Source organism: Acanthisitta chloris, unplaced genomic scaffold (genome assembly GCF_000695815.1).
Source record: "Acanthisitta chloris isolate BGI_N310 unplaced genomic scaffold, ASM69581v1 scaffold18516, whole genome shotgun sequence".
Lineage (NCBI taxonomy): Eukaryota > Metazoa > Chordata > Aves > Passeriformes > Acanthisittidae > Acanthisitta > Acanthisitta chloris.
In genome coordinates, this window is record NW_008678905.1 from 5,012 (window position 1) to 16,647 (window position 11,636).

General features: G+C 41.0%; 1 protein-coding gene across 1 annotated transcript; it reads left to right on the plus strand.

The window, feature by feature from the left end:
- Positions 1 to 260: 260 nt before the first annotated feature.
- TEF (thyrotrophic embryonic factor) lies at positions 261 to 5,584 on the plus strand (the record flags this gene model as incomplete). Its single annotated transcript, XM_009077104.1, has 4 exons — positions 261 to 587; positions 2,018 to 2,238; positions 2,874 to 3,085; positions 4,973 to 5,584. Coding segments are annotated over 4 exons (782 nt in total), but the record flags the coding sequence as incomplete, so codon positions are not given.
- Positions 5,585 to 11,636: the final 6,052 nt, after the last annotated feature.

Here is an 11,636-nt window from a genome sequence, read left to right on the forward strand (position 1 = left end):
GTGGCTAGTTAATAAGCTCCATGTACCACGTGTTGGTAAGTTATCACAGTGAAGATGCTGGTCTTTGTGGTCCAGCCATCACAGGGTGTTCCATATGGAGTTCCATGAATGGTGCTTTCCAACATCTGGTTTTCCAGATCATGTCATGAGGCAGAACTATTAGCTTATTGAATTTCCTTTCCTGAGGATTTTGTCAGACTCTTAAACCTTGAGTGCCTCCTGTGGTTCAGCTTGTACAGTGACCTACTTGTATCTTTCAGATAAAGAGAAGGAGAAAATAAAGCTTGAAGAAGATGAGGCAGCAGCTGCCAGCACTATGGCAGTCTCGGCTTCCCTTATGCCACCCATTTGGGACAAAACTATTCCTTATGATGGCGAGTCTTTCCACCTGGAGTACATGGATCTGGATGAGTTCCTGCTGGAGAATGGAATTCCTTCCAGTCCTACTCACCTGGATTTGAACCAGAATCCACTCTTGCCTGTGGCTGAGCTGGAAGGAAAGGAGTCTGCCAGTGCTTCCACTGGTTCTCCTGCATCGTCCTCTTCCACTGCAGTTTACCAGCAATCTGAAGCAGCCTCCAGCACAGGTAGATGGAATAATATGGGGCTCTGATGGACTTCTGTTCTCGTATTAAAAGGTTCCTTTTTAGATCAAAGAGCAGATGTGCTAACCTGCCAGTGTTAGTTGTGGCAGATAAAGCAGCACAAACATGTTCAAATGTAGAGCCTTAGTCCATGTGTCCATTCATGAAGATGTGACCTCTCTTCTTCCTCTCTCCCCCTCCTGCAAAAAAATGTGTCTATCAGTGTGCAGTCTGTTTCTCCTTTGAAATTGGAAGAGCTGAAATGCCAACATAAAGTATTTGTTTTCTTGGTATTGCTAATACAGTGAGAAGCTGGACATGTTGACAGAATAGTTTCTCAGGTTATTTTACAACAGATTGGATAGCACAAATGACTTGTGACAAACTACCCTGGCCTGCTTGGGTGAACTTATGCTAACTTAATGTACCTCAAATGACAGTGCTTAATAGAGAAACAATGAAGCAATCCTTTTGTGGTAGCCTGTGAAATGTGAGAACAGACACTTGGAAGAGGTGTGTTAATGATGCAGTTTGATGTTCTGTGGTGCTTTGAAGTGGGAATGGAAGAACAAAGAAACAAAACTGTACCTAAATGGTACTAGGAAACTTCTACTCTTCATTTGTAGAATGGAGATTTTCTCTGTTAAAGAATTCAGCAGCTCAGTTTGTGCTAGATCTGGAGTTTAAACATGGTAGCCTCTAAATTTTCCCTGTCTTTTATGAGCAGGCTTTACAGAAAGCATTTTGCTCTGTGGCTCTTCTGTGAGCCTGTGAGAGAGACAATGTGGAACTCCTTCCATAAGTCATAGGGTGTGGCTTTTTTCTAGGTGATATTGATCACTGCTGCACATTGTACTGACATTGGCAGTTCATGTGTATGAAGTTTGTAAACAGCAGGTGAATATTATAAAGTTCTTATGAACACGGTCAGTGTCAGACAGTCTGTAAGGTCATTTGTTTCTGTGTGACAAGGAAGTAGAAGGCTGTTGCATTTGTAACAAACCCACCTTTATTTAGTCATTTGTTTGGAAATACAATTGTCTGACCTTTGAAGGTCCCAGGGATGGGAGTCTTCAGGCAGTCTTGTTTCTCTAAGGATTTCTGTGGTACAAAACTCAGGCTGATACAAGTGTCTTCCTTCTTGCTGCTGTTTGAAGGCACTTCTGAAGTGTGCAAAGCATGTAGTTTTTGCCAAGGAGGTATTAACTCCTGTCCTGCATCTGTCTGCTCATGTCTGTTAGTCTGGCATGTGTTCCTGGAGTTTCTATTACAGAGTGGACTGTGTACCCTTTCCCTGTTCAGCAGTGGTACAGCATACCAAATAATAATACTAAATACTGCCCACAACAGGGTGATAACTAGAGGCAAATTGGCTTCTTAATTGATTGTCTTCATCCTGCTCAATGTATTCTAACTTGTCCTGTTCTTGCCAGAGTCCCCACCACAGAATGAGAGAAATACTCCCAGCCCCATTGATCCTGACTGCGTAGAAGTTGAGGTGAATTTTAACCCTGACCCTGCTGATTTAGTGCTGTCCAGTGTGCCTGGTGGTGAGCTCTTCAACCCTCGCAAACACAAGTTTACTGAAGAGGACCTGAAACCACAACCTATGATTAAAAAAGCCAAGAAGGTTTTTGTCCCAGATGAGCAAAAGGTAACAGATTTATTGCTGCAAACTTCACTAGGCCTTGATAAAAGTTCCTGACTCTTTGTCCAAACACTTTGACACACAAAGCTAATGCTCTACACCTACATGATTGGGCAGAAGCACTGCCAAGAATAGAACTGGCAAGCCAACTGCTGTGCTTGCTGTTTCGCTGGGTTTGGTGTCATGAGATAATTACTGGCCAGGAGCAACTTGATCATGCTATACACAGAAATTAGAAGATCTATCAAGTCAAATCCTCACCTGTACTTTTGAAGGCCATTGTCTATATTTGCCCAGAGTTATGTTTGGCCTGGCTTTAAGCAACCCAGACAACAAAACAGATTTTCTGTGGAAGTGCATTCCTGAATTGAAATGAAGTAAAGGGAGCATTTCAGTTGGACAACTTCTTAGCACCCAAATCTCTTAATCTCTTTAGTTCTAGCAGTACTCTTGGTTTATCCTAAAACAAGACTGGTGTAAGGATGAAATCTTACAGTACTGTTGCCTGCCTTTTGGTGTCAGAACCCTGCAAGCCTGTGAAGGACATTCCTCAGTATAGCAGTGAGTGTGAATGTCGTTGCACAACAGAAGTGTCTCTTTGATACAGTTGTCAGTTTGGCATCTTTTTTTTTCTACTGCAGGATGAGAAATACTGGACAAGACGAAAGAAGAACAACGTGGCAGCCAAGCGCTCCCGCGACGCTCGGCGGCTAAAGGAGAACCAGATCACCATTCGGGCAGCCTTCCTCGAGAAGGAGAACACGGCCCTGAGGACGGAGGTCGCGGAGCTGCGCAAGGAAGTGGGACGGTGCAAGAACATTGTTTCTAAATACGAGACCAGATACGGACCCTTGTAAGCACACCCCTTTTCCTTGTTAGGGCTCCTTGTTTTAGCCTCTTAGACTTCTCTGCCTTTTGTAGAGACTCCCAGAAATAAAGTTTATGGAGGCTTTGCCATTTTCCATCTGCATTAAGAAAAAAAGACAACCCAGACACAAGCCAACCCTGTTTCTGTTGGCACAACTTGTTCAGGCCCTTTCCTGATCATTTTGTTGCCCAAAATCAAATCTTAGTGTCCATATTTACAGCTTTGTTTTTAACAATGATAGAGCATTTTCTGATGTCATGCAATAGAACAGATGCACCTGTCTGGAGGAACAAATATGAATTCCTCCTGACTGGACAGGGCTTTTGCTCTCTGTTCTAATCTCTATTTTAAGTGGAGAAAGAGCCTAGGAGACTCTCCTTGCTTTTTTCTTCTTTTTTAATTTTTCTTTTCAAATTCTTGCTTTTTTCTCCTCTCCATCCTGCCTACCCCTCCCAGCAGAATTGTAAAATTTAAGAATATGAGTAGATGTTGCTGGGCAGCATCATGAAATCGTTTCCTTTCCCATTCAGAGGCACTACAAAGTACCTGTTGTGTAGAACTCTGTTCCTGTTGAAGAGGAATAGGGGACCTTTGGGACAGAAAGACAGGAAAATATTCAATCTCTTGTAAAAGCAGAAGTATTGTGAGGTTAATCCATGAGTGTTATGCAGAATGGAGTCAGTGCAGTTTTGGTTAAAATACTGCTCAAGTGTCTTGGTAGGTTCTAATCCTGGATAACTTGCAGAAGCCAAGGAAAGAGAACAGTAGTGAACCACCCGCTTTACAGATGTGGACAAAAGAGTTTGCTGTGGGGTTTAGGCTGTGTTTCTACCACCAACCCTCCTTTATTTCCTTGAACTGCTGATAAAGCAGCATGTTGCACTTAACTGAGAAGTAAGGGAGGTTTAGAAAAAGAGGTCTGGCTCATTGGGCTGCACCTTGAGTCCCAGCTGTTAAGAAGCTGCCAGTACCTTATGCTTTGGAAGAAGGGGCTTTTTAAAGAAGTAAACAAGCCATTGTTACCTTATTGCACCTTACCCATTGTGCAAGAGATTGAGAAAGAGTTTTGGTCCTTTGCCTCGTGAACACTTTATGGGACAAGCTGTAAACACGAACAGTTTACCTCACTATCTCCTGTGTAGCAGCATATCTGGTCTCTCCATCCCTGCTGGTTCTCTCTCCAGCATGTTTCCTGATAGAAAATTAGCACACAAGACTTGCCCTATTGGAAGTAATCCATTCTCAGCACCAAGCGCTGCTTCAACAGTATGTGGTGTTAAAAGGAAAAAATACGTTGTATGTGATGTTGGGACCTTCTATGTGACCTACAACTGCAAGAACCAGAAGCTTTATCAGAAGTATATGTCTAGAAGTCCTCTTAACAAGAGAAGCTGTCTTAAGATAGTGGCTTTGTCAGAACTCTTAGGCTATACTTCCTGGGATAATATTTATATTAGGGAGTAAATGTGGGACAGATGTTGAGGCTAGTTTTTAGTTCCTCTATTGAAATCTGAAGAGTATATTCTAAAAGCATATTTTATATACTAAAGGCTTCTTGCCTAGCTTGTCTTTTAAACATAACGTGGAAATTGGTATGAGTTTAGACCAATTGTGTGTTGACATCTTAAGGAAGTGGAGAACAGGCTAATCCAGAACACTTAATGTATGCCCTGAACGATCTCCCCTTCTGTTATGCTCTAAATTTGACTAGAGTGGCTCCGGATGCAGTGTTGGTCTAATTTCCTTCAAACATACTAAAAATTGTCACCCTTTCAAGCAGGGGTTTTTCTTTCACAGGGTGGTTTGTGGTGGTGATGGTGGGAAATATGTTATAAATAAATTGTCACACTTAACACTTTGCTTTGTTTAAAGTGACTTATCTGATTCCGAGTGATGCAACTTTAAAGACTTTTAAAAACAAAGAAACTAAAAAGCACACATGAATCTCCAGTCTTCAGAGTGAGCAGTGAAATCTGTGAGGTGTCCCAACACAAACAACTGACGATGACCCTGCCTGCCTCCTTGCCTGCAAGTACCCCATCTGAACTACCCAGGGCTGGGCATGATGAAAAGTGCAAAGTCTCCTTAATTCTGTATATGGCTTTCTTATCTGTCTTTCTCACTGTAACTATGAACTACAATAAGCTTACCTATTGGGGTTTTGTCAAGACACTCAAAGTTCATGTCTCAAAGTCTATTGACAGCCTGTGTGAATAGTGACTCTTTGTTTTGGCACTCAAGTGAAAGAAAAGAGGGAGTTTTAAATGAAAGTGTCTGTATATATTAAGAACTACTATATTTTAAGACTCTTTTCCCTGCAGTAGAATGAATTTTATTTAATGCTGCAGCTCACTTCTGGGACAGTGTAGCATATTGTGGAGTACTATAAGGCACCAGGAAAACAGCAGCCAGTGATGTGTGAGACTTCAGTGCAGAAAAGTACAGCAGATGTACTGAAACAATCCAGAAAGCACCACAGTGTGCCATACAGACAGCAATGACCCATGTAACAGTAAACCACTTTGGTTGCTCTCCTGCTCCACAGCTACACTGCTGTAACCTGCCTTTTCCTTTACTTCCTTTATGAGGCTCACTTGCTTTTATGGTATTTTGCAGAAACAGGATCTGTTCTTCTGTTAATGATAAAGCAATCATGTAAAAGGTGCTATTCTGAGCTGCTGATCCCCAAGTCTTTTGGCAGTCTGAAACTACCAAATGAGTATTAGCTCTGGCAAAACAATGGCTGTTAGCTGCCATATTACCATTCTCTCTCTTGAATGCAAAAGAACTGTGGTGGTGAAAGAGCACTTCGTTCATCTGTTGTATAGAAGTGAAACAGCCAATGATCATCTACAGTTACAATGGGCAGCTTAAGCATGAAGGCCTTGTGCTGGTGTGGGAGAGTAGATGAAAGCTGGGACAGATGGTGGGGATGTTTATCATGTGTAGAGGACAGAGAAAGTAGGTGGAAGTTCCATTGTAAGAGTTTCATCAGTATAACAAGAATCTGCTCTTATATTAAGGAAGCTTAAGAGCTAAATCTGTGTGGGAATGAAAAGAGTACCTAATTTCTGGGAAAGGAGTACAGGGCCATGCTCATAGCCAAAATGGAGCTTGTAAGATGGGAGTGTATTCATGCCTGGTGATTGGCAAACAGCATACACCTCAAGAAAAAGAATCTTGAAAGCTTTCAGAAGCACAAGTGCCAAAGTTATAAGGCACAACTAGTTACCAGCATAGCTCAGTGCTATCCTGTTGAACAATTATTTTGACTTTAGAGATTCCACCCCTAATTTCAGAGCTTAACATAACAGAGCATAACTCTGATCTCTTTGCCCTAGAAGGGCAAAGAGAAAAATGTGAGAAGCAGCAGCTAATGTTGTGAACTTAAATAATTAAAATTTAAAAAGCCAGGATTCATAACCAGGTTTTTAAGGCATAACCTTTGTAAAGGGCATATGTAATAAATGGAGTTACTGACCTATCATTTTAGTGGACCATGTTCTGAAAGGAAAGTGTTTTTAACTTTTTGCTGGTTACCAAAGTATACTTACGAGTGTGTTGTTATAATTTGGAATTCTAAAGCTCTGAGGTCCTCTTGGGATATCCTTACCAAATACATGAATAGCTTAGTTCCATGTTGCTGAGATGTCAGCATATATCTCTGTTTGTATAAAGGATTACTGCTTTGGATTGATACATTTGGTATGCACTGGTTTTTGTTGTTGCATTTTGGTGATAAAGGCCAAACCATGGGTTAAAACAGACAAACAAACCAGCAAGAAAACAAACAGCCCTGACAGCATGTAAATGTAGCAGCCTTTGCATTTATCATTTCTAAATTTTCAGGCAGCTTTGGTTGTTCCTTTTGAAATCACACAGCTAAAGGGTATTGTAGCTGAACAGGGAGTTGCTAGTCCTTCACTTGGATGAAGGACTAAACACAGTCCTTCACTGTGTTTAAGAGTATCTTTTAAATATTTACATATTGCACACAGGATTGGGTTTCACAGTATGTCATGACATTTTGACGGCAAAGCATTCAGTCAGTGAGATTAGCATGTGCAGTTCTATTGTTTTATTTCGGTTGTATTAAAAGCTTACACAGTGGAAACTAACAGTGAATGTTCATAAGATCTTTCTTTCAGAGAATACTGTTAGCAAGCTCTTGTGGTTCCCTGTAGGGCAGTGCACGTTTGCACATTCTGTGATTCATGCAAAACGTGGCACTTTGGGGGAGTGCAGCTCCACTTCGGTAGCTGGCAGCACCTTTAAAGGTAGATGAGAAGGTAGTGACTATTTAAAGGAATGCAGGTATTGCCAGACAAAAAGTACTGTGCAATGCTGAATTCTTTTCTCAGTTTTTGCAGTCTCAGGAAGTTAATTTTACTGCTTCAGAGCTCTCTGCTCCTCTCAGAATGATTAGCTATATCATCTTATTTCTCTGACTGGGATGATAATCCTATCTATAGGTGACAACTTGGGTATGTTTTCATAGTGGTCAATATTCTTTTAGCTCAATTTGAACAGTAAAAGATGCTGAATTGACACTGTTAGAGCCTGAAGTTCTTTAGCCTTGGAACATGCTCTGTAGAGGCCATAAGTGTGCCTGATGCCAACCTACCCCATTCCAGCCATAAAGGGACCAGGGGAGAGAATAAAGGGAGTGTGCACCTTTCAGTATCACTGCAGGGATTTCCAGGATAGAGAGCAGTTTTGACAGAGATGTGCGTTCATTAGGAAGTGGATTGACACTGCGTGGTCATTTCACAGTACTAACTCTGAAAATACATAAGCTGTGGATGAGATTTGTGGGCAGTGAGTGTTGTCTTGCTCTGCAGAAGAAACAGGCTGTGATGCACAACATTTCATGCAGTATTGCTTTCATGCATGATCTTCTAATCTACACAGTCATAGCTCCTTATAATAATGTGGTTTTGTATCTAAAAATTCCCTAGAAGCTTAATCTTTCACCTGTTGCCAAGATCTGCTCCCACTGAAGCTAGTAACAAAGATCTCATTAACTCCCACAGGAAAAAGTCTTTACTCTCTCTGGTTATTGTGAAGTTTTAGCAAGTGCTGGAATCATGGGTGTCTTTGCTTTACTCTGGAGCATTCTCTGCTGGGATCAGGTGGATGTATTGCAGTTTGCAGGTGTAATGTTGGTAAACTGGTCCTATCATTTGTTCATTTACATAGTGATAGTTTTGATACTCAGATAATATGAATTCTGCTTTTCTTTTTTTTTTTTCCCCTTTTTGTCCTGCCTGGACAGAGTGAAAAGGTAGTGAACTATAAACTTGTGCTGGGAGATTAAATGTTTTTTGTTTGGTTGTTTTTTAAGTGGCTTTTTGCAGTTCTTCTAGTAACATTTTTTGTCTTTTCTGACAATTCTCCATTTCCTTGCTGTGCTGTTTGGAAGCCCAAGGTGTTCTAGCCATAGAAATCGCTGTCAGCATTATCTGCAGGACTGCAGCTAATTATACCAAATTAATTTCAAGTTGGGAGGTGCAGTGGAAGGTCAGCAGCTTTCGGAATACTGTAATAAAACCACTTGTGTGAAAAAAAAATACTATTTTTCTTTTGTAGATAGCAGAAAAAATGGACCCGCACAGAAGAGCTGCTGCGGTCTTGTAAGCCTCCTGAGCATAAAAAGGGCTTTGTTCCTGGTCATCAGGTGCTTTCATTTTTAGTGAGAGAGGAGAGATCTTCAACCTTTGTCAAATCCAGATAGCCTTTTGTTCACCCTCATGGTTTTAGCTGCTAAACACAAGATGAGAAATGCATAAATCCGGTATTTTTGGCAACCCACATCTAAATCTATAGAGCAAAATCACTTGTTAATGCTTTACAAGACTCTGACTGGCTTTCTGGATGTTCAGATTTTTACTCTGATCTGTATATCTGCTACTGTAGCATGGTGAAGATGGATAAACTCCCAATAAAAGCCTGGGAGCAAGGTGGAGATGCTAACATAATGCTAATAGAGAAATGACAGTGATTCATGGTAATGCAGATTTGTCACACAGATGTCACTTGTTGGTTTGATAGTCTGCTATCCCTAGTGAGTCACTTCTGGAATGCCAGCTTCTTAAAGTTCAGGCAGCTACAGGAGAAGAGGAATCTTTTGAGGAAGATACATGTATGGATAGGCATAGATACTTGGCCAGGAGAGCAAAGAATGAGAGCAGGAAGAGGAGACTGATGAAGAATCTGACCTGAGCAAGACTGCTAAAACTGACACCATTTACAATTCTAGGCCCATTTGGATCCCCTCAGTTTGGCATCATACTGAAGATAAGTACTTGTTTAGGTTTTGGGAATCTCCTTTTCTTGGTCTCACTTCCACAGTCCAGGAGAAAGTGAAAGGAATATACAGATAGGGAGGAGAGTTACTGCAGAAAGGCGTGGAAAAACAGCTGTTGCTTTAAGTGTGCTGTTGCACTGGGACTTGACCTGCCAACGTGAACTGGTAGTGCTGTGTCGTGAGGAAATTACTATCTGAGACCCCAATCTTTTAAGGCCTCAATTCTGCTGTCACTTCTGCATGGGATGAGCCCTGTATCTGTAGAGAACCATGTGGACTTCACAGGATCTGTTCTTGAATGTGAAGCTCTGCCCAGGCAGTCAGCTGCAGAATTGTGTCCTTACCACACTCTCAGCTGTAGTTATAGGGCTGTTGATATTCAGTGTAATTTGGGTGCCTGTTACATAGCCAAACCCCTTGTTACTTCATTTTCCTAACTAAGGCATGAGCAGAAGCCCTTTGCTGTACAACATCTGTAAAAAAAACGTACAAATGTACTTCACATACGTCTAGTAACTTAAGGCATGTGATTTTGGTCTGTGGGTCTCAACAAACTTTGCTCGTGTACCTGCCTGAATGTTTTCTTAGATCTGCAGCTATGTTTCAGTGAGAAGGTTTGGTGAGATGTGTTTTCCTGAGGGGGCACAATAGCAGCTCTCCCCTGCCATGCTGTGGGTGAGAGCTTGCTGCTGGCCAGGATCATGGATGGATGCATCCTCTGCACTTTGATGTGAAGTTGTCTGAAATATGGTGATTAACATGACTATTGGAATACTGTATTTTGTATAACTTAGAACATGTAAATACACTTTTAAAACTAATCTGTTCTATGAAGTAATAAATAAGTGCTTCCATTGTAATATCTGAATATTGTTAATGCTTCATGTAGCTTGATTTGGGGTTAATTTTTTTTTCCTAGATAACTACAGAAATCAAAGCAAAGATTGATGTTGTGGAATTCTAGTCTAGTTGTGATGCTTTCTATCAACAAAATCGTTTTAAAAACAATACTGAGCTACTTAAGCAGAGAAACTGAGAATTTGAGGGAACTGATTCTCTTCCAGTCTTTCTTGAACACTGGTTACATTCATAACTGTAATCTTCACATCCCATTAGCTGGACAGTTGATTTCTTGTCTGTCAGTAGCATTTGGAAAGTGGCAATATTAAATTATTTGTGAAGCTTAGTGATTGAGGAAAAACTAGAGCTGGTTGGGTTTTTGTTTGGTGTTTTTTTTCAAACTATCCTCTCTTCTAGCTCTAACAGATCTGTCTCTACCCTTCAGCCAGACTGCAGCAAGGTGCAGTGAAACAGTGAGTGACTGTTACTGAAGCTCATCTCTGACCTAGATAGTCTACATCTTTATTAGTTCCGTAATGTGCATAGATGACACAGGTTTCCTGTTGTGTGGAGAGAGAAAGTGGTTAATGACTTGTGGTTTTGCTGAGTACATGCTTGCTAGATGCTGCACAGCAGGAACTTTCATCAGCTTTCATGACCTTTTCTATCTTATGGTAAAAGGAAAAGAAAAAAACCCAGAACAGTGGAATGAGAATCACGAGCAGTCTGATGGGAAATATGAACACTTGGGTTCTGAGGAGGAGATGAGATTTAATCCATCAGCCTTCATCTAAAGAGATTAGCCTGTGATGATGCTTTCTCCAGCCATAATGTAACTTCTTTGTCTTTAATGCTGTACTGGAGCAGTCTCCTCTCTGCTGGCAGCTGTGTCTGCAGTGTTCCATAAAGGACAAAGCCACAACATCTTTTGTAGTGTGCAGAGACTATGGCATCTCTAGGTTTTTTTGGTTTTTTCCTTCTACTTTTTTTCTCCCCTCTCAGTGTCTCTAGGCTGTAAAATAGCTATGGAACAGCTAAGCATCTGTGCAAGTTATTCCAAAAACTCTGTTCCTGTAAAGCTTTTTCAGACACAGAGTTTTTAACTAAATAGTTTGAGGGAAATCCTATCTCCTCTATTTGGCCTGGAATTCTCTTGCCTCTCGGATAAAAGTATTTTTTTGTCTTCAGATATGACACTGATTGTCCCATTCATTTGGTGGGATGGATGATAAATCTGCACAGTATTTATATAAGGTATAAACCTGATCTTAGTTTTACTGCATGCTGAGTTATTTAATCTCTTGGATGTCTACTCCTTGAGGTTGTCTCTATGATTCCTGTATATGTAGCTGCTTTTTGAAGCAGTCCATCAAGTGCATTTGAGATCAT